The 21,490-nt window shown below is 42.3% G+C and overlaps 1 protein-coding gene across 3 annotated transcripts in view; it reads right to left on the bottom strand.

The window, feature by feature from the left end:
• The window catches only part of NUP93 (nucleoporin 93), a 133,681-nt gene that overhangs the window by 4,965 nt on the left and 107,226 nt on the right, over nt 1–21,490 (bottom strand). For all 3 annotated transcript variants that reach the window (XM_034788235.1, XM_034788234.1, XM_034788236.1), the window contains 14 exons: nt 20,658–20,797; nt 17,358–17,490; nt 14,856–15,013; nt 11,850–12,015; nt 10,872–10,965; nt 9,595–9,786; nt 9,192–9,318; nt 9,003–9,075; nt 8,568–8,612; nt 7,656–7,772; nt 6,881–6,999; nt 4,442–4,559; nt 3,982–4,065; nt 1,851–1,979 (listed from right to left, as the gene is read on the bottom strand). In XM_034788235.1, the coding sequence (XP_034644126.1) occupies nt 1,851–1,979; nt 3,982–4,065; nt 4,442–4,559; nt 6,881–6,999; nt 7,656–7,772; nt 8,568–8,612; nt 9,003–9,075; nt 9,192–9,318; nt 9,595–9,786; nt 10,872–10,965; nt 11,850–12,015; nt 14,856–15,013; nt 17,358–17,490; nt 20,658–20,797 (1,695 nt within the window). The remainder of the gene's footprint in view (nt 1–1,850; nt 1,980–3,981; nt 4,066–4,441; nt 4,560–6,880; nt 7,000–7,655; nt 7,773–8,567; nt 8,613–9,002; nt 9,076–9,191; nt 9,319–9,594; nt 9,787–10,871; nt 10,966–11,849; nt 12,016–14,855; nt 15,014–17,357; nt 17,491–20,657; nt 20,798–21,490) is intronic.

The following is a 21,490-nucleotide window of genomic DNA, read 5'->3' as shown; positions in this document are numbered from 1 at the left end:
AATAGAAATCCAGCTGTGCCTTTGATCACCATCAAATATCTAAGATGCCATAACGAGGCTAGAAAGCCAGGTAACAAGCTTTCCTGCCTGAAATATAGAAGTTAAAAGGATTTTTAAACAAGGAAAATAATCAGCAGCTATCCACAACTGCAACAGCGAAGGAATGCACAGGCTGCTCACTAGACACCTTCACAGCAAAGGCGCTGACATTATAAATGGCTCCGGAAAACATACTGGTTTCCTTCTATGCAAAGTCCTGCTAGCTAGCAGCTAATCCTGTGAATGATCAGCTTTATTATCCCTGGAGAACCATGCACACTGCAATGGGACTTGCTGGAGTTATACCTCAGTGGAGATGGCAGAAAACAGAACCTACACAATATGGCACAACACTGTGAAACATGAACACCACACACACAGTCGAAGGAGAGGGCTTCACTTAAAAGCAAGGGACTTTGGAGCTAAGGCTGCCACTCCTCCACCCTTATGGCAGTTCTGGGAGCACATATCATAGGTATTATCTTCCATTATTCTGAGATGGCTTCACATAAGAGTAAGTTAAAAGTGAGGTGACAGCCCAACTGCTAAAAGTCCTTCTTTGCTTCTGCCAGTCTAGACTACAACTGTTATTGCAAGGCAGGGTTTTGTAGTTAAATAACCTATACAAGTATAGGCTGTACATCAAAGCAAAAAGGTACTTTATCACCTTGATTTTTAAAAAATGTAAACTTCACTCTCTTTTAAATGTATCTATTGTGGAAGAGGTTCTCTCTAATACTGAAATGTGCAAGTTATAGTATTTGCCTAGTATGTGATAAATGCATGAAATAAAGCTGGCTATGACCTGAGTTATTAACTCTAAAAGGGGAATTTATTTTCCCCCCAATCAGTTAAATTAAAGGCCGAGTTCCTGTACTCCTTACTCAGGCCTATCCATGGGAGATTTACTTGAGTAAAGACTTCAGGTTTGGTCCCAGTCACAACCAGTAATACTGAAAACTCTCTAGTTCGGTTTAAAGTCTGTTCCTGCAGTGACACATACTGGAGGTTTATTTCGCTGCCCTTGAATAATTTCTAAATGTTCCTAATGTCCTTCCATTTTTCCTTGGTGTGGAAGTTGTGGATTGTGGGGCCCCGAAAATCCCACCCGCTCACCCCACCCCACTCAGGTGAAAATGGAAACAAGATCTAGAAATCTGTTTTGCAACATCAGAGACAAAGCACTAACCTAAATGACAGGAGGAGAGGGAGTCCTGTTCTTAACAGTGAACAGTGTAACAGTCAAATCTACTGCATCAATCACTGGGATTCAGTGCATTAGTTATGGGACAATAGCTAATAAAGATCCCATCAATAGGCAAATTTATCACACTTTTTTCTTGATAAGAGGAGGGTACGGGATGTAACTACCTTTTTAAAATCAGCGCAGTGTGATTTACAATGACATTCTTTCCCAACATTAAAGGGTTGAGCCCCCATAAATCTTTGTCCTTACCCTTTTTTAAAAGCCTGCATCCTCACTACAAAGTGGGCGAGCTCAAGCCTTAGTCAACACAGTGCTTGGGCTCTAACTCACGTCCCCAGCCAGGTCAGGTAGCCGAGGCTTAAAGCGCCTCCAAACCCGGGTCAGAGGTTTTTGTGCGTGGGTCACAGACTAAAACCCGGCTAAGAGCCCAGGTTAACTGCAGTGTAGACATGCCCTAAGCAAGCTGTCTTGTAAATGAATAACAAGTCAGTCTAAGATAGTGACCATCTGAGGTTTTTTGTTACATACATTTGAGACCCAAAATCTTGAAGAAGAAAAGCATTCAGCAAACACCACTGACCGACGAGAAGGACTATAACCTTACCGAATCTCTATCCTCCATTACACGCTGGGGTCTCGCAGGAGTGGCAGGGCTTGTACCTTTCATCCTCTTGTATTGCGTGAACAAAATATTCATGGTCGCAAGAAGGACCTCAGATAAATTGTGTCTGATCTATTCAAAGAAAAAAAAACAACAAGGGAATGAAGAGCAGGTCAACCCGGAGTCATTACTGTTAGTAGAAGAGGTCAGAAAGCGGAGCGCTATCTGTTGTTTATACAGGAGGATGTGTTGAGAAATGCCACCTCACAATTAACTTGATTTGAAGATGACTGGGTCATAATGAAGAGAGGATTGTGACTTCAGAGAATATGGACTCTGAAGAAATAAAATATGCTGATTTATGGCAAATATCCAAAGAAATGAAACCGGAGGGAAGAAAAAAGTTGATGACCTCAGCAGAACTGCTTCTAAACAGGACAGATTTCCAAGTTTTCCATGAAGACACCACAGATTTGATTTACAAATCTAGGACATGAAGAGTGAAACTGAAATCAGTACCTTTTTCATTCTTAGTACTGTATGATTCACTGCTCCAAACAGAGTCAAGAGATGACAGCAATGCTGTCATGTCAGCATGGGCACAGTCCCTCAGCATTAGGCTGTTATTCAGTCAGTCAGTCTCCTACTCCTGTATTCATTTCCAAGCTGACAACATCAAGCAAGACATCTTCTTAAAATGTTGGTGTGAGATCAGCTGAACTAGACTTAAAAGGCCAACAAAGGCAACCACTATTCATAGACTATCAGGGTTTGAAGGGACTGTGGGAGGTAGTCTAGTCCAATCCCCTGCTCAAAGCAGGATGAATCCCCAGACAGATTTTTACCCCAGATCCCTAAATGGCCCCCTCAAGGATTGAACTCACAACCCTGGGTTTAGCAGGCCAATGCTCAAACCACTGAGCTATCCATTCCCCCCAGTATTAGAAACTAGGTATTACACTGAAGAGATTGCTTTCAAATGGTTCCAGACACTCTTCTCTTTTAAATACCCTTTGGTCAAAAGGCTGTGGTTCTTCATTAGTAACGGGTAGGCAGGGAGGATGCTTTACGGATAGGCCATGCACATGCTATGGAATGTTAGAAAATTCCCACTGCTGCTACCATCAATTATGCTGTAGCAGTAAGGGTTTTTTTTTTTCTAAAATTCCGTAGTGTTAGCTATGGGCATGGTGGTCATCTGGATACTAATTTTTGTGCTAAGATGATAGAAAGCACAGTAAAGGTTGCTCAAGACGCTTCATCCTACCGCTAACCATCATGATAGGGGGAAAAAAAATGGTAGGAAAATCCTTCTTTTACCACCTCAGCTAGTACTTTGAAGGTGGATGAATTTACAAGCAAAGAGTCAAGACCCACAATGTTAAACTCTTCGGTTGTATTTGCACCTGTTAGAATCTAAGGCAGTTTGACCACAGGGAAGTGACTTTAGGGCAACATCTAGCATATGTATGAGTCAGGACGGAATCAATAAATTCTAAGGCTTGAAGGGAAATGTCATTCATTCATTCACAAGCCTTTCATCTACAAGTTCACTTAGCAGCAAAAAACGATTATGCTATTAAAAATCCTCTTTAATATATTTTAAGATTACATCTAACATTTGATATAAGGTTCAAAAGTAAGTGCTAGGGAGGCTTTGCCCCTGGCATGTCAATTTCAATGGACAATTTCCCAGGGTAATTGCTGCAGCCTGCAAACTAGTTATAATTTCCTTTAGTTTGGAAGGAAAGAAACCCACGCTCCCTCACACGCTGAGTGGCTGTTGAAAGCATTGAGGGCCCAATTCAATACAAATGTTGAAACTTTTCAAATACATTTTCTGAACTCGGTGTTAGAACTCACAAAACATGGTCTGGAAGATTCCAGACAGATCCTGTTCCACAAAATGGATACCAAGTTCTGAGCTTTCTAGTGCCTGATCCTAATGCTGCAAGGAGGAGCCCTAGTGGTGTAATGGAAAACATCGTGCTCAAAGACTAGAATATAGAATTAATCTGGACCTGATCAATAATATTTCCAATTACAAACTATAAAACGGCAAAACTACAGGGCTCTACCACTTCTCTGGCAAGACAGAAATAGCAAAAGGTTGAAGGCATATGGCGTTGCTTACTTCATCGCTGAAATTTCTGAAGGCAGCCACCCTCTCTTCCACACAGTCTTGGCTCAGGGGCACAAGCTTTAGATGTTCAATAATCTACAAAAAGGAGGAGAGCAGGAATAAGAGTAAGCTAAGTAACAGGTTTGTAATTTTGAAATGTTTGCAAAGAACTCGATTAAGTAACTGAATTGTACCCGATTACTCTATTAGACAGCATTTTACCGCTTACCCATTCATTGATGTAGCATGAACATTTTGTTCCGGGGCTACAAACTGTCTCCAGAAAAAAATCTTCCTGATGATCAGATTACAGGAAAGAAATACACTTTTTAAATTCCTGTATCATCACTGCACCTTTTAACTCATTCAATGTAAGATCCCATGACACTTTTGTATTGTTTTAAGTGGTGTTACATGAAATGCTTTGGGTTTACAAGGGCATCGGTAAGTCTGTGCTTCAAATGGAACTTACATCAAAGGCCCTGTCAATGTGACCGGCATGATATTCATCAAAAAATGTGATCAAGTCTAACAGAAGGTAGAATGTGGAGTCAATGGATTTCTTTGTACTTATCCCTTGAGCTTTATACCTGGGGGGAAAAAAAAAAAAAAAAAAGTGTTTACAATTGTACTGTGCAAAACGGCATCCACTTATAGACATGAGTCCCTAACTTGCAATTCCTTGGAAGTTCAGGCTTGAAGCAAAAAGACAACAGCATCTACCAACAAAAAGACAGCTTTCATTTCTCTTAACCAGAACAGAGTTTCTGGCGGCTTTCTCTTTGGCTCACTTTAATTATTTCTCTCACTCCTAATTCTTACTCACAAATAAAATGTGTATTTACATCTACATTGCTAATGTTTCCATATGCAAGTGACAGCTGGCCATGGAAACTGGAATCCTATTTATCTGAAGGGCAGGTGTTGTATAAGCATCTTTAAAATACTGTTTATACAGCATAGTTACCTGTGAAACTTGCTGCCTTGGGATATTCAGGCACATACCTTAGTAAGACTTTAAAAAGGGCTAGACACTTATGAATATTATTTCTAGCTATACTACCTAGAACAGAAATACAAAGGCTACCAATCCTCATTCTTTACATTCTAAACAGATTGCCAACAGGGTCTGGCTCTCTTCCCCACTCCAGTAGTACAGTGCAGTTGGTCAAGTGCATTATATAGACTTTGAACCATCCGTCCTCTGATGCATCTTGCATTAGCCATTCTTTGGGACAGAATACCAAACTAGATGGACATTTGGTCTATTCTGTATATGGCATGTCCTCTGTTCCCGTGAAATGATGCAAGAACGTGATCACTGGCCCAGGTGCTGCTTGTGTCACTAAAACATTGTCCACAATACATAAGCTGAAGAAAAGCCCTATACAATAATTAAATGGGAAACCGAAATCCATGGCCTAGTCAATTGTCCTGAACATTAGGAAGCACAAGGTGGGGAGAAAAAGCAGAAGTGGCTGATCTAACCAATGATGGTGTGGCTATAAAGCAGTACTATAGAAAAAGTCATGTTTAAAAATCTCCCTCAGACACTGAAACTGGCTATTAAAGTGATACTGTAGACTGTTAGATCATAAATTCTAACCATAGGCTTCATTTTCCTTGACGGCTGCCGAGTGATATATCGTATTAAGTCAATATAGTTCTAATTTTCACTCTTGTTTTAACCCTCACTCTCAGGAGATAGGATAGATTGAAATAGTGACCTGAAAATGTCACTTTTCAGTAAAGAAAGTCAAAGGTATCAGGCTAAAACGCAACACATCATTTATATGTTTTCTCATTTTAAAAGACAGAAATGCTTGGAAATTTGCTTAGTTTATTTTATTTATTTTTTGCACATCAGAAGGTACTATGGTAAGAATTAAGAAGTTTTCTAAAAGTACCAGGATTTTCCTTTATTGAAACACAGGAATTCCAATACTTCATCAGAAGCATGACGTATAATATCCTGTTTCTGACAACAGCCCCTATCAGATGTTTCAAAGGAAGATGTAAAAATGGGACTATTTTGCAACAACATGCCCATGAGAGCAGTTTACTCCGAACCCCAGAAAGTTGGTGGCGCATGAAGGCTGAAGTCCCTTATAAATGTTTATCCCAATTAGTGTATTGTAACAGCAAATGACAATCTTACTGTTCATATAAACATCTTTCTTTTCTGATTCCTATAATGCTCTTTATCTCAATAACATCTCGTGGCAGCAAGCCCCACTGGTTCACTTCATCTTCTGTAATACATTCTTATCCGTTTTGAGTTTAAATCTGTTGCCTTTTTAGTCCAAATGCTATTTTATGAAAACAGCAATGAAACAAACCTGGTTCTTGGAAAACAAAGTTTTCAGGATGCTAACCTCCAACACTTCCCTCTGGTCTCCAATTCTCTCAGAACAGCCCCAGTCATTAAAGCTTATTCTTAATTCAACTTTAAGTTAGTGGGTTGCACTACCGCTAACAAACAATCACTACTAACTAATTTGCCTAGGGAAATTTCATTAAAAATTCTCTTTCTAAAATGTACAACTAATTATATTTATTGCTGTCTAGATTATATCTCTCTCCCCACCACCCTCCTTCGTTTCCAGTAATATTGCAGGTCTCCTTTTCTGATTTGACCAAGGGTAATAGATCTTGCTTCTGTCAAATTCATCTGACCAGGAACACGAGATTACATTTTCTACGTGTGTAATATACAGTAATTAAAAGCAGGGCAGGGCAAGTTCTGCCCCTTCTCCGTTGAAAACATCAATAAGGACACTGCGCAAGCCAGCATGACAAGGTCAAGAAAACCCTCAGTGTACTGACTGTCAGAGGTGTAGGAACCTGAACTGGAATGGTCAGGTACACTCTAGTCACTTCACAGTCTCAGAGATCCAACTTCCAGTCTTACCTCTCTGCAATGGAATGTGCCATATTCTTCAGCCTCTCTTTGTTAGACTGGGGGGTGCTGATCTGTGGAACCACGGGACTGAGTAATTTATTCATCAGTTCTAATACCTTATCTGGATTCTGTTGAATAATAAAAATACATGAAAGAAAAAGCAATGTTACAGAGCCTGGCTATTGCACCTGATCCTGGGGGTGCTGAGTGTCTCCCCATTGAGAGCAGAGATAGGTAATAATTGAGTGCCCAGTTAGCTAGCCATCTGTTAGATCAGAAAATTGGAAAATCACATGGCATTCCATTCCCTATTAAACAGCTGGCTACCACACCATTCTCTTTGACTTCGGATATATTTCAATAGCAAAATAAGTGTACCTACAGCAATAAAGACCCTATTGTTTTAGCCTTGCTTCCAAATGCTATTTCAATTAAATATGAAGAACTGGGTAAATTGCTTTGTTGGCCAGAACAATCTTACTCTTGGAAACAATTATTTGAAATGTGGATTGTATATTGATCAGGAACTTAGACTGCTTAAGGACCATATAGCTAAATCCCAGTATGGGTTGGATGTTAAGATCCAAGTCCTCTTTGCTTTACTCATCAGTCACCTCAGTAAAGCCAATGGAACAGCTATAGAATGAGATGAGCAAGATTTGGGCTTAATATTGTCAAGACAGTTCACGTTCTGAGATTAAAATAACCTTCAAATCAACGTTGATGTATTTTAAAATAAGATGAAATAGGTAGATATGGATGGCAGCTATGAGAACACATTTACCTTTGCAAGGTCGTAAAGTTTTGCAGCTTCTTCAAATAATCCTTTATTTTCTGCCGCTGAAGCAACTTTGTTAATAATAGGCTTTGTGTCACTAGTAAACTTGTCTATCACTCCTGGCTGATGAGACAAGACAAATGGGGAGGAAGAGGGGGGAAAGCATTTGAAATCAGATAGTATTTAAATTCCTGGAATATTCTGTCAAGGCAATGTCAGATTGTGGTTAGAATGGACTGCACAATTCCATGGGAACAAATAAGAAGGCCACATTAAAAATAGAAAGAGCTCTTGTAAAAGAAGAGCTCTCCAACTGGGGGGTGAGCACTGAGATATCAGCTGTTTCTAATTTATTCAAAATGACCCAGATATGAAGTGAATGAGTATATATAGTCCACATTAACAACGGGAAAAAAAAAATTCACAGGCCATTTATGGGCGCAGCCTCTTGTTTATTATGTAAGCCTTCTTTAACCCAAAACCTAAATCCAATGCCAAAATCTTGGCTGTTGATTATAGAACAGATGAAATCCTGGCCTCACTGAAGTCAGTTGAGAATTTTGCCATCGAATTCAAGAGAGCCAGAATTTCACCCTATGCCTTGTCTCTTTAGATATGTACTTTAACTATATCCTCTTTTCATTCTAGACCCCTTGTAATTTGCCTTCCTCCTTGCCAACCATCACCCCTTCACATTTATGCAGCTCACTGATCATTTTGCAAAATGACTTTGTGCTTGCAGCAATAGTCTGCATGCAACTACGGTATTAGATTAGCTGTGAAAAAAAATGCAGGAAAGCCAGAAATAGGCTCGAGAATAACTGGAAAATCATCTTGTGTGCACGCGCACACCCCCACCCATACCCAGAGAATGAGATACATATTGTATCGTATCTATACAAAACGCTATCAACTCACCTTCCTACTGCCATCATTCTCCAGCTTCCCCAGAATCATATCGAACTACAGGCACACACAAAAAATAAGAAAGAAAGGAAATTAACTGCATACCTACTGCAACACACTTGGTAGTAGCCTAAAGTTTCAGTCCTGAGTATACCACAAACAGAGCACTCAGTGAAGCCAAGATTTTTATTTAAAATACATAAAAATGCAAACAACTCTGGTGCTGTATTAAACTAACACCAAACATATGGTCATACAGCCTTTCTGATATATGGATCTGTTCTCCATTGATGCACGCATGTAATGGGAGAGAAACAGACCATGAGAGAAAATAGCTGTCTCACGCCCATTTGGCGTAAGTAGTGCACAAGGCCTTGACTTGGCCTTCTATAAAGGGGTAAATTTCACTTTAAGTGAGGAAGGGAGAAAACGGTTACCCAAACATACCTCTCTGCTCTCGATTACTAGCTCACTAACACAACGCAAGAACATGTTCTCTCCTTGGCTATCCTTCTCATTCCTGCAAAATACAAACAAAACAAAAGGAAAAAAAAAATCTGTGTGTTTCATAGACCTTCTATGGTTATTACTGAAGTAATATAACTATGCTGCTGAACTTTAGATGCAGGGTCCTACCTGAGAAAGTAAAAATACTGCAGTGCTTCCCTTGGGTCCGTTGACTCAAATTTACGGGTGTAGAGCATCAAAAGGCGAACGAAATTAAGGCGCCTCATGCCGGGAGGGTCGCCGGCTTCATGACTTACTGGGATATTGGAAATAACATGGACCAAAACAAGATTTCTTAGCATCAGACATTTTGGCACCGTCATACATTAACCTAAAGATCAAAGCAGTGTTTCATCCAAGACATTCACTCACTTGCTAAATATCTAAACAGACCCCCACAGTTAACCCTTAGGGAATGCTGGCATGCTTCACTGCTGGTTCAAATAATGGCTTAGGATGGATATGTCCACCTGCAGTCTCTCCAGCGTTAAAGGCCAGGGCTTAATGGTAGCGGGAAGCATGCAGGACTTACACAGCTGTGCGCTCTGCCCAGAAGATTTCAGGAGCAGCTTTAACTCAAAGAGGACCAAAGCAATGTGAACAGCATGACAACGCAAGCGCTCCATCCGGAAGAGAAAAGCAATTGCAGCTTCAAACTGTGCTGTCAAGAACAATACTTGGAAGTAGAGAAGAGGCTGCTGATTCACTGCAAAATGTGATTCGCCTGAGGAAAGAAACATACCCGTGTGAGTGAAGAGGATTTTGCAACTGGGATCTGTGACAGTAGGTGCTTCCTGTCACAGTACATCACCATTGTTTACTCACTCCACGTGGAAATAAACACAAAAGACAAAACAGAATATCTAATCATACATCTCTGGCTTATCTGTAATTGCCCCATTGCACGTATATCATGAAAGGTTGCAGCAGAACGATGTGTTCGGCAGAAGGGAATGCAGTTACTCATCCTGAAAGGAGTCCCTCTTCTCCCTCCTGACAAAGATGCCTCGATGGGGACAGATTCTCCACTGTCCTGAACCTTGTGTCAACATTCACCCCTGTGCAAAGCAAGTGAAAAACACCATCAAATCAGAATTCTCCACCCACTTGCAGCACTGGTAGTAGTTTACACTCTCTCTGCACTCCCTGTACAAGGGTGTAATGACACATGTGCAGGGCAGTGGAGAATCAAGCCCTATATTTTTTCAGCAGTCAGAATGACCAGATGAATTTTGAATACAGGCATCTGGGGGAGGAACTCTCACCTCATCGCTCGCCCACTCCCAAAACCTTCCAAAGTGGAAATGGCCACGATTTATACAGCCAAGCTCCTGCCATATTCACTAGTTTGAGGCGTCAGTGAGTAACTTGGTATGGTAACCTACGGGCAATAACTCAGGGGTTCAAGTGTTCAGACAGATGTTGGAAAGAAAGACATTCCTGCGACCGAGAGAGACTCCATTTTCTTCCTTTGATTCCAGCAACTGGCAGCTCTACTACAAGAGTTTAGCAGATCCAGGAAGAGAGAAAATGATCTGTAATTAGGAACGACACAACACAAGGGACTCCAGATCTGGACAGCGTATGGGTGTTAATTACCTGGACTGTTGAAAAGGCATATGAACCATTCAGCAGTTCTTATGAAATCTGCTCTTCTTCTCAGGGAGTAGCTGTATCTGAGGGCTCTCAGAGACTCAGAAGTAAGCTGAAGTGTCTAACTGGATTTTAGAGTTTACATAAGAAGTAGAAAGTGCTTTAAGCAGAGGCTGAACCCCAGCAGAAGAGTCAGTCCCACAAAAGCTCCCTTACCATAGTCTTCAAGCAGTTGTTTCTGGAACTGCGATAACGTTAACCTGTCCTGGGGGGAGCTGGTACCATCATCATCAAAACACACCTGGTTCAGCTAAACACAAAAAAGGAGAAACAGGGACCTTTAAGTAACTTTCTCCTGCATGATGGAGGCAATTGAGAAGTGCTCTTCCGGGAGCTGACCAATGGTCAGAAACCTAAGTTAAATCAATTGCTGGAGCATGAAGATATGAGAAAGAAGAATAGCAGAATTCCATCTCAACACACCTTAGGATTTCTTCACAGTTGTGCATGCAATCAAATGAAATCCATGGGGCACAAGCCACCGATAACAATGACAATCTTTTGCATTTACACGGCAAACTCTTTATTCTAATTCCTTGGCTTCCATATAGGAGGAGAAAATACCCAAATGACCAGTATTTACCCATATTCCCTCCATGGAACCCCCAACACTGTAGAGAGATATTCACATTTTCTTCTTCTCTCAACTCCCAGGCCAACATTTCAGCCAAGATCCATCCAGGAAGGATGAACTGTAAAGGACCTCTTTGCAACAAGTTAGTTATGCTCCTTAATCAGCTGAAGGGAATAGCTGTTGAGTGAGGAGAACCACTCTCTTCCCACAGAGGACAAGTAAGCTGCCTTCACACTAATGTCAGCTCTGGTGGCACAGGAAATGACAGACTGGAGTTGGGACAGGTTTCTGCCACCATTTTGCCACCACAACGGCCCTAAACCATGTCATTTTAATGCAGCAGAAAGACCTAAGATTGGAATGTACTGGGAGGTAGAATAACTCTGTGTAACAATGGAGGAAGAGCCACCCTTCCTCACCTTCTAACAGCTGTAAGTACATGGAGGTCAGATCCTCATCTAGTGAACCTCAGTGAAGATTGCTGAAGTCAATGGGCCAATGCTGATTTACACCAGCTGAGGATGTGGCCTATTGAATCCTAGTACTGAAATCACACTTACCTTTAGCCAAAGATAATCTTCTGTTTTGTCAGCAACTTCACTCTGGTTATCAGCAATGTCACACCGGCCTATGATACAATAAACAGCTCTTTTGTACGGGTCTGTATTGTTCCTCAGAGCTCGTCTGTAATGGAGGCGAAGCTTGTTTTCAGTGGTAGGGGACAATCTAAAATATAAAATAAAAGAAGCCGATTATACAAGAAGCCTCAGAACACCTACAAATTCCAACCTTTTCCCTGTTAGAACGCTTCGAAACAGATAAACACATGCAGGGTACAGGTTCACAGGGACGAGTGAAATGCATGTAAATGTCTGATTGGGAAACACACATTGCAAGGCAATCCTTGCTCTTACCACTTATGATTGCAAATAGATAGATAGATAGATAGATAGATAGATAGATAGATAGATAGATAGATAGATAGATANATAGATAGATAGATAGATAGATAGATAGATAGATAGATAGATAGATAGATAGATAGATAAAGCATTAGAGCTGCAGATTTGTCGTGGTGAAAAATCATGGAGTGGTCAGGGTAACTTTAGTAAAAGTCACGGGTTTAGTGACTGCTCTGTGAGTTTTGATAAAAAATGCCCTGACAAACGAAATTCAACTATACCTCTTCAAAATCCTAGCACTTCAGTATTGCCCTCCTCCACCATGGCCACTGCCGCCTCCTCGCCACGCCGAGGGGACACTGACCACCCGCAGCAGCACCCTTCACCTTGACTCTGAAGCCCTAATCCTGGCCTGCTAAGGGCCCAAGAAGGGGAGGGGGGGCACTGGAGAGTTAGCCCTCCCTCACAGTCATCTTGGGCTGTGCCTGGCTTCCCATTCCGGGTGTTGTGACCTGGCGCACAAGGATACAACGCTGCTCAGGTTTGCCCCAGCCACCCTTCCATCATGATGGAGGGGCGGCCAGGCCAAATTTGAGGGAGTGCGCCAGGCCGCAGTGCCACTCACTCAGATTTAGCCCCGGCGCCTTCCACCTCTCCCAGCAGTTGTGACAGAGGGGTGGGCAGGGCCAAACCTGAGCGGCGCTGTGACCCCATACACCAACTTGCAACACTCAGAGTGGGGAGGTAGGCCCAACGGGACACAGGAGCCGATTCTGTGGTGTGAGTGCGGGGTGAGCTCCATCTTCGACACCCCTCCACACAGGGCCAGTGGGACGACCCCACACAGAGTATTCCCATGCAGAAGTTATGGTCAAACAGAGACATCACAGTATTTGTGACTTTTTTCACCACCATGGCAAACCTGAAGCCCTAGTAATGCTAATGTCATTTGCATAACATGAAAAAAGCACTTTTCTCCCCCTCAAATTAGCTAAGACACACACACACACACACACATATATATTTTAGATGAATGGAAAGACTTTTGAAAAAACACCAAAATGGAAAATTAGAGCGAGCAGTTTTAAGAATGCGTTTATACCGTGTTACGTGGGTATCAGCTATTTGGACCTGAGGCTACATCACCTCTCCCACTTAATTATCAGTCACACAGGTCAATGGGAATACTCGGGTGAGTAAACATTACTCAAGCAAGTAAGGATTTGTTGTATCAAGCTCTTTATGAGGGGCACTGTTTCATCTTTATTGTTAAATATTACCACAATGTGTTCTATGACGTGTTTTCCTTAGAGAAAAACCTAGAGTCAAACCAATAAAAATGAAATGCGCTCTCTTGTTTGTCAAGTCTGTAGCCAGAGCACATTTTTATAGCTGTAATAAAGTCAGACAAAATCAATTATAACATATAGTATTAAAATGTTTGTAATAGAAACAATGATAGATTCTTCGCCAAGGTTTCTGGAACAGTAATGCTATAATGTGCACTGTTTCAGATTTTATGAGAGTCAGACTAGTCTATGAATCCATCTACATTAGGCAAGAAACAGATATAAAACTTGACTAATGGCATTTGTAGCATTTTTCATATTTATTCTTTTAGGATAAAAGAACGTAGGCACTTGAGTAATTTTACACACACAACTAGTCCCACTGGGCTCAATGCATTTGCAGGATTGGAGCCTCAATTTGTCGTAATAATTCTGTCACAAGGGGGAGTGAGACACAGAGAGTATGTCTACACTGCAGTAAGAGACCCACGGCAGGATTGGGTCAGCTAACTTGGGCTCATGGGGCTCGGGCTGTGGGGCTATAAAACTGTGGTGTAGATGTTCGGGCTCCAGCCCAACCCCGGAAGTCTACACTGCAATGAAACAGCCCTGCAGCCCGAGCCCCGTGAGCTCAAGTCGGCTGGCATGGGCTAGCTGCGGGTGTCCAGCTGCAGTGTCGACATACCCTAAGGGGCTCAAGTGCCAGCGGTGATGCTGACCTGTGCCTGGTTTCCCAGTGCCCTCAGCTCCCCAGGTCCTGTACAGGATACCAACACAGGGTCAACTCTTACCAGCTCGTCTCTGCTCTCAGAGACCAGCTTACGTCTCACAAATTCCAGCAGGACTGGCTCTAAGTCACCTGCACTCTGTGAAGTGATGGGGAAGGGGGGTATATGAGAGGGAGAACAGGCACAGGTCAGATCTGAGGCTTGAATCCCTTTACAAGGCCCGGTTCATCCTGTAAAAAAACACCAGTTTCCTTTGCTGCATGGCTAATCATGTGAAAACAGTCACAGCAAAGAGTAAAATATAGGGGTTATGATAGATCAGATCTTTGAACTATCAAGTCCCATATCCTACCCTGATCTAAAAAATGCATCATATATTAAAAAATTGAAGGTATAGCTAGTAAATTAGTTTTGAAGTGTAAATTCCTGCATCTTTTCAAACTCTCTCTCTCTGTGGAGGTTTCTAGACTTCAAAGCCATGAACTAAAAATGTTAAAACTTCTTATGTGTACATTAAATAGGCAACGCACACATTAGCCAGCCATTTTCACAAGACGAGACCTCAGGGTTTCATTTTCTTCCCAAAGCATTAACCTTACTCCACAGCGATTTTTCACCGCACATAGATTTTTCCCAGCTGACAATACCTTTTATCTTTACTGTGCATATACTCCTGGAACCAGGTTTTAAATTCCCCCAGCTGGTGCTGTGCCCGATTCACCACGTGCAAAGCGGCGATTAAATCTCCACAGCGCATGCAATAGTAAATCAACGCCCAAACAGGATGGCCTTCCACCTCCCCATCCTGGAAATAAAGGAAGACTTTTACAATAGAACAACAGCATGCACAATACTTTGATTTATTTTTTTTTATACGTGCCAACCACTTAGTTCATTTTGTTTCAGCAAAATACTCAAGTTCTCCCTTGACTTCAGGCAGAATTCCGTTTGTGTAACAAAAATGCAGGATCAGGCCCACTTGATTTAAGTTCTGGGGAAGCTGTGTGTGTCTGTGGATATTAAAAAATATCCTGCTTTTAGTTCCCTCTCTCCTGCATTTTCCCCTCTGGGTGAGAACTCTCCAATCATACTAGTAGCATCTATACATTTTTTTTTTCCCGGGGACTTGCACTGACCACTTCACTTTGCTGGGAAAAAGCATAAACCAGCCAGGTCTGTGGCACCCAATCGCAAAAGTAGTGACATGCTTAGTTCCAATGGGACGAGCAGAAGAGGACGACTGGGCAGTCCGCTGTTAGCGCATGCCTGTGTGCACTCTCCAGGGCTGTGAAGGAAGTGACTCTTTATGCTTTCCAGCTGCATGATGTCACAGTGACAGAGGGAATCAATGGGACGGGAACAGAGTCGGTAACTGTTCTGGATACACATCTACTCTCTTTGCTCACTATTTATTTTGGCACTTCTAGGCCTGGAACTGGCCAGGCCTCATCTATCTTCCAATAGGAAACAGAATTATTAGAGCTGTGTCAGTCCCAGGATATTAGAAAGACAAGGTGGGTGAGGTAATGTCTTATTGGACCAAGCTTGTCTCTCTGACCAACAGAAGTTGGTCCAACAAAAGCTATTACCTCAGACACCGTCTCTCTCTCACAGGAAAGAGAGGTATTCGGAATCTTTCCACTGCACAATAGCTAGCCAGTAGGTACAAAACAGCAGGTTCAAATGCTCCATTGAACTGCTTTTTTGTACCTTTCTACAGAAGCACTCCACAGCTAAGATCACCACATCCTTGAGCCCACGCTCAAGGTTAAGAGAACAGGCACAAAAGCTCCGAAGGGCTTGGTGATGGAAAGAATAAATATTTTTATTGACTATCATAAGTGATGTGCTAAGCTATTTGCTCATCCATATACCTATACATGATTTCATGCTGCTGGCAGCCATCGCGAGTCTCTATCTGAGCTCCTACGAATCACCCACTAGCCACATTCTTTACTTCTACTGGATTATTTGGAGCGCTGAGGTTCATTCTCCTCGCTCAGCAGGGGACCTGGCTGGGGAGAAGATACACCCAACTACGGACAGGGACAAAACAAAAACCCTAAAATGAATTCCAACTTCAAGCAGATACAAAGCTTTAGCGTACGGAAGCCGCAAATATAAGAAAGGGTTCACTTCGGACTAGTACTTCAATAGGAGATAATTCTGTAAAGAGAGCCCCCTTTCCAATTATTGTCAGTTATTCGGGATTTTATTTTAAAGGTGATCTCAGAAACTTGCCAGCTGCAGAAAACAAAGTTTCAGCTGCAAAAATTGAGGCTATTCTCTAGCAGAATAGGGAATTACATTTCCTGCTCTCCATTCAGGGGCTGATCCAAAGCCCAATTAAGTCAATAGAAGTTGTTACAAAGGGCTTTGGATTAGGCCATAAAGTATTAGTGATGCTGTTACTGGTGGGGAAAAAACATTCAACGTGGGTCTCAGCAGGTCAGTGAAGAATGAGCTGAATTTCAACTATTTTGTTTCCAATTGTCTGTATTTGCAAATCTTTCATCTGATTTTTGACAGGGTCTCAACCCAGCCTCCCTAGTTGCACCTACAATTTTGCGGTTCACGTAACTGTTGGCACAACTTTGCACTTACAGTTATGGGTGGGTGGAGTGGTTTGGGTTAGATTGCTGAATACTTGATTTCTGCCTGTACTTCAGGTTCAGTAGTTAGACATCTCAATAGCAGCAACTGTGCCAGCACAGCATTATGGGTGCAAAGTCGTGCCCAAAATTACTTGCACCTGCAATCTGCAGCAGCAAAAAGAAAACTGCTTTTTATATGTTTAAATTTAGCCCTTTAAAACTACAGCTGTATGATTTTTCTATCTTAAACAGTTGGATATATTTGAATGCTCTTTTAAGAGAAAATTCTAACATGCATAATTCTAAGGCTTAAATATAGAAAATCACCATTTTGTAACTGTTTCTAAAGCAAGTCAAGTGATTTCCATCTACTATACTCCATTTTACCAATGAACTTACTGTTATTCAGGAGGGGGGGGGGGGGGAAGAGAGCACTGCCTAATGCAATCTAAATAAAATAAAATCATCAGGGGGTTGCATTGGCATCTTGCCTACACTAGTGTGAAGAAGTGTGCAATAGCACTTTGGCTGTATCAGTAACAGTACTGCACATACCTGGAGACCGGGGACAGGTGCTGGGAGTTTGATATTAAGGAAACTGCAGACTAGTTGGTAGGTCCCAGGTACTCCACCCAATTGAGCCTGGTGTAAGTTTCCAAAGACTGTCACCAAAGTATAATTCTTGTAACTGTAAGAAAGCATTTTAATAAAGTAAAATATAAGCCCTGCAAAAAGCCCATAACTTTTCCTGTTCAACAGAGCCATCTATCTTTGAGTGAATTACTATGAAGTGCAAACACTATCGTGGGGGCAACACGATCCATGGAGTTATGTTCCTTAATGTAGATGTTTGTATGTGGAAATCATTTGAGAAATTGTGTGTTTTGAAGTTCCCAGTGCACTACAGCTCAACTCTCATGCTAGCAAAAAATCAACATTTCCATCTAACGATGCTAACTAGCACAAAATAACATTTAAAATGCCATATACATGCTCTCGCCATCTCTGTGATGGAGAAATGATAAATAAGACCCTACTTGAATTACGGGATGCTCGTCAAATAATTGTGAGCTGCGGACAAGAGGTGAAAAATTGTGGAAAAGTAATAATGGACCTTTGGAAATAATTTGGAAAAGCCAGAGAAAACCTATTTGTTTAAGAGATATTTGCTGGAACTACCATACGTCCGGATTTTCCCGAACATGTCCGGCTTTTTGGGCCTCAAATCCCCGTCCGGGAGGAAATCCCAAAAAGCCGGACGTGCCTGGGAAAATAGGGAGGGAGGGGTCGTGGTGCTCGGCCGGGGTCCAGAGCCGCTGGGGCCGGCGGCCGGAGCTGCTGGGGCCGGCAGTGCTCGGCCCCGGGGGCCGGGGCCGCTGGGGCCAGCGGTGCTCGGCCGGGGGCCGGGGTCAGCGGTGCTCTGCTAATTTTTTTTGATAAGCAGACATTTTGCTGCAACTATATTACAGTCGCTAATGCGTGGAACTGACAGCCGGAGCCTGCCATTGTCAGCTCAGATAAATGGGGTTCTAGTGGACTAATGGACAAAAAAAGAGTGTGTTGCAAACCGCAAAATATATGCAAAATTGTGGAGTGTGCAAAGCAAGCTAATTAAAATCAAAACTGCGATGGAAGCCTAACATTGTGGGATCTGCAATTTCCACAATACTGCGAATTAAATAGGGCCTTAATGATAAACTTCAGAGACATTGACTTACCATAAGGGAACCACAGGGGAAAAAGAGAATTTAGATGCAAAGTCTCTACACACAGAAAGTGGATTTGAGAACACCTTCTACAGGAAGCAGTGAAAGTAATTCACTGAGGCAAGCTAATAAAAAACTCTCCATGTACTAAAACTACAGGGAACGGGCCGGAATAGGAGTTAAAAAACTGTAGCAACACTGTATGGATGGCTGGGACAGACAAGCTCCTGCTTTTTTCCTTCAGCCAATAGTGAACTAATGAAATTCAACAGCCTTCTAGCTAGTGTGCAAGCTACAGAAAACCAGGCTAGAAGACGAATACGTGAGACTGAAATGCATGTGTGAAAAGCTATGCTAAATTTAGTAAAGTATCAGAGTGGCACCTCGTAGGAACTCTAGAGTTATGGTTGAGTTAAGTATGTGTTCCTCAGGGTTTAAGACCACAGATGTCTGCTGTAAATGACCTGACACAAGGCCAGCTGTGAGTGACTTCAATTTACCGAAGGCATACCTGAAGGGGTGGTGGGGCATGATGACTCCAGCAGGGAAAGTTCACTCTCATAAGGGTCTGCTTTGCCAGTAGGCTAATTCATGGCAAATAAAAATTAATGCTGCAAAGCATGTTAGTTGGGCTTTAAAAATAGTAAGCCTGAAGGGCCTCATTTCGAAAACCGTGCGAGAAAAAAAATGTGTATGCAACTGCATGCCTGCTTTATGCTTGCAGTTAATGTGGCTGTGATCATTTACCAAGCTGGATACTCAGCGAATTGGGTTAAGACCCGAATTGGCCTGTTGTGCATTGCTAATGCTGAAGAATTTGCAGCAGAGGATTCTTCTGATGTGTCCATTCATCTGGAAACAGATGGGCATGCTGCCACGAAGCCCATGAGTGATAATGAGCGACAGCGTACTGATGAGGCCTGGCAACCAACTGTTCGTGGTCAGAAGGAGGCTATGATGGGAGGGGAAAACACCTCATCCCAACGTACTGTATCAGGCCCCAGTGCCTCAGCAACCCCGACACAAAACTGGAGTAGGTTATATCTATTGTTTGCTCTCTACGATCATACTTTCCAGCTAATGTCATGATGGCAGCTGTTGGAAGGAAGGACACTCTCATAGTCAGCTCTGTGATTAAACATGCAATGAACAGTTCAGCTTTTGTAATGCTCAACACACAGTCAGTGGAATCTTGCATTGCATCCTAACTTTGCGGGCACTCTACCTGTTGCTGCAGTTGTTCTATGCACGTAACTGTGCACACACCTTGTTCAAGCTCTGACAGTTTGTGCTATTTGCTGGGACTGATGATCTGTGTCTGGCCTAAATTCCATCAGACTCTCTATGGCCCTCTTCCCTACAAGCAAACTGACAAAACGCTGGCTATTGATTTACCGGTGTTTTCACGCCATAACTTAAATTTTGCAGGTCTTCTACTGCAAACACACACACACACACACACACACACACGCACACACACACACGAAAACAGGTCACGTCTAGCTCCTTTTGCAGTCTCACAAGCACGGAGTTATGAAAGCATTCCCTCCCTCGCCCCTTTCCATATGTTTCAGCTGCAGTGTCCTGCAATTTCACACCAAAAAAAGAAAAAAAGGTTCAGGGTCACTGCATGAAAAGGAAGGAGAATTGCATTTACACAACTTTTCAGCAAAGCATGCTCACCACTTTCACCCAGCTCTAGTTTCTAGTATCTCCATGTCATTAGCATCCCGAAGGGAATGAAGAAGAGGGAGACTTTTTTTTTTTAGGCGGGGATAATTTATCTATTTCAATTAGTTGTATTATGTCCAGCGCATGTTTGCCACTGTGACAAGTACATAAAGAGTGACAGGAAAGGAATAATAAAGAGTGGTTATGTCTTCAAAACAGTCTCCCAATGGGCTCAAGAATTTTTTCAAAACTGGAATCGTTCTCTAGCCCAGTGGCTGCTCTCAGTCCTACAGAGCAGCAGCATGATGGGGAACAGGCATTTCTGAAGACAGAATTAGGTTGTTCTGTCTTATTCACTAACCTTCAGTGTGTGCATGTATCTATTTAGAGAATACCAGTGGAGTCACAGGAAAGTTGTTGCTGTATGTAATTACTTAGGAACTCTCAAGGATGCTTTTCTGCATTATGTTTGCCTTACCTTTGTTCAAGGTAACGCAGAGCCTGCCTTACAAACTCCATGCGCACCTCCATGTTGGTCCGGACTTTCAACGCATCGCTTGCAGGAACCAGCAATACCTCTGTCATTAGTTTAACCATGGCCCACATATCAGAGATATTCTAGAAATGAACCCGTTCATACAACAGTGATTATTACAGCCATTAGAGAGTTACCTAGTCTGAGCAGTATGAGTGTTTACATAAAAAAGGATAAGTTACAGCTAGTCAAGACTTATAACAAAGACATTAGAAGCACACATCGGGGTAAGCCATCTGTCTGCCTGACAGAATGAGTCCAGGTGACAGGATGCATGCTAGAATTAGGCTGATAACGATGTTCCCAACCTCCTCTGCATCACCCCCCTTTAAAGGAGCATTTGCCTGCAAAGATTTTGCCTGACTGTGGTCCACAGATGACTGACTATGGCTTTCAGAGAGCTGGTTGGGGACTTGGTGATGGTTCTGCTTCCTTGTTTCCAGTCATTATATCACTCTAAAACAAATACTTTCCTAGCCTTAGTTTCCGGATAAACACTTGCTGTAGTTGCCCTGTGAAGTTATGGAATCACAAACAGGAGGGGATGTATCCACAAGACTCTCTCTGTTCAGATGTGGTCCACATTATGAAAAATGCGGAGACCCTGAGGCCTAGCTCTACATGCTCGTGTGGATTAAGTTATCAATACGCACAGGTAAAATAGTAAGACACATGGGATGAAATCCTGACCATACTGAAATCAATGGGAGTTTTGCCATCGACTCCAATGAGGTTGGAATTTCACCCACGATACTTCAATGTGACAAGAGCACTGA

The sequence above is a fragment of the Trachemys scripta genome, chromosome 13, assembly GCF_013100865.1.
Source record: "Trachemys scripta elegans isolate TJP31775 chromosome 13, CAS_Tse_1.0, whole genome shotgun sequence".
In the NCBI taxonomy this organism is placed as follows: domain Eukaryota; kingdom Metazoa; phylum Chordata; order Testudines; family Emydidae; genus Trachemys; species Trachemys scripta.
The sequence above is the reverse complement of the archived record's forward strand: the minus strand, read 5'-3'. Positions and strand labels throughout refer to the sequence as shown.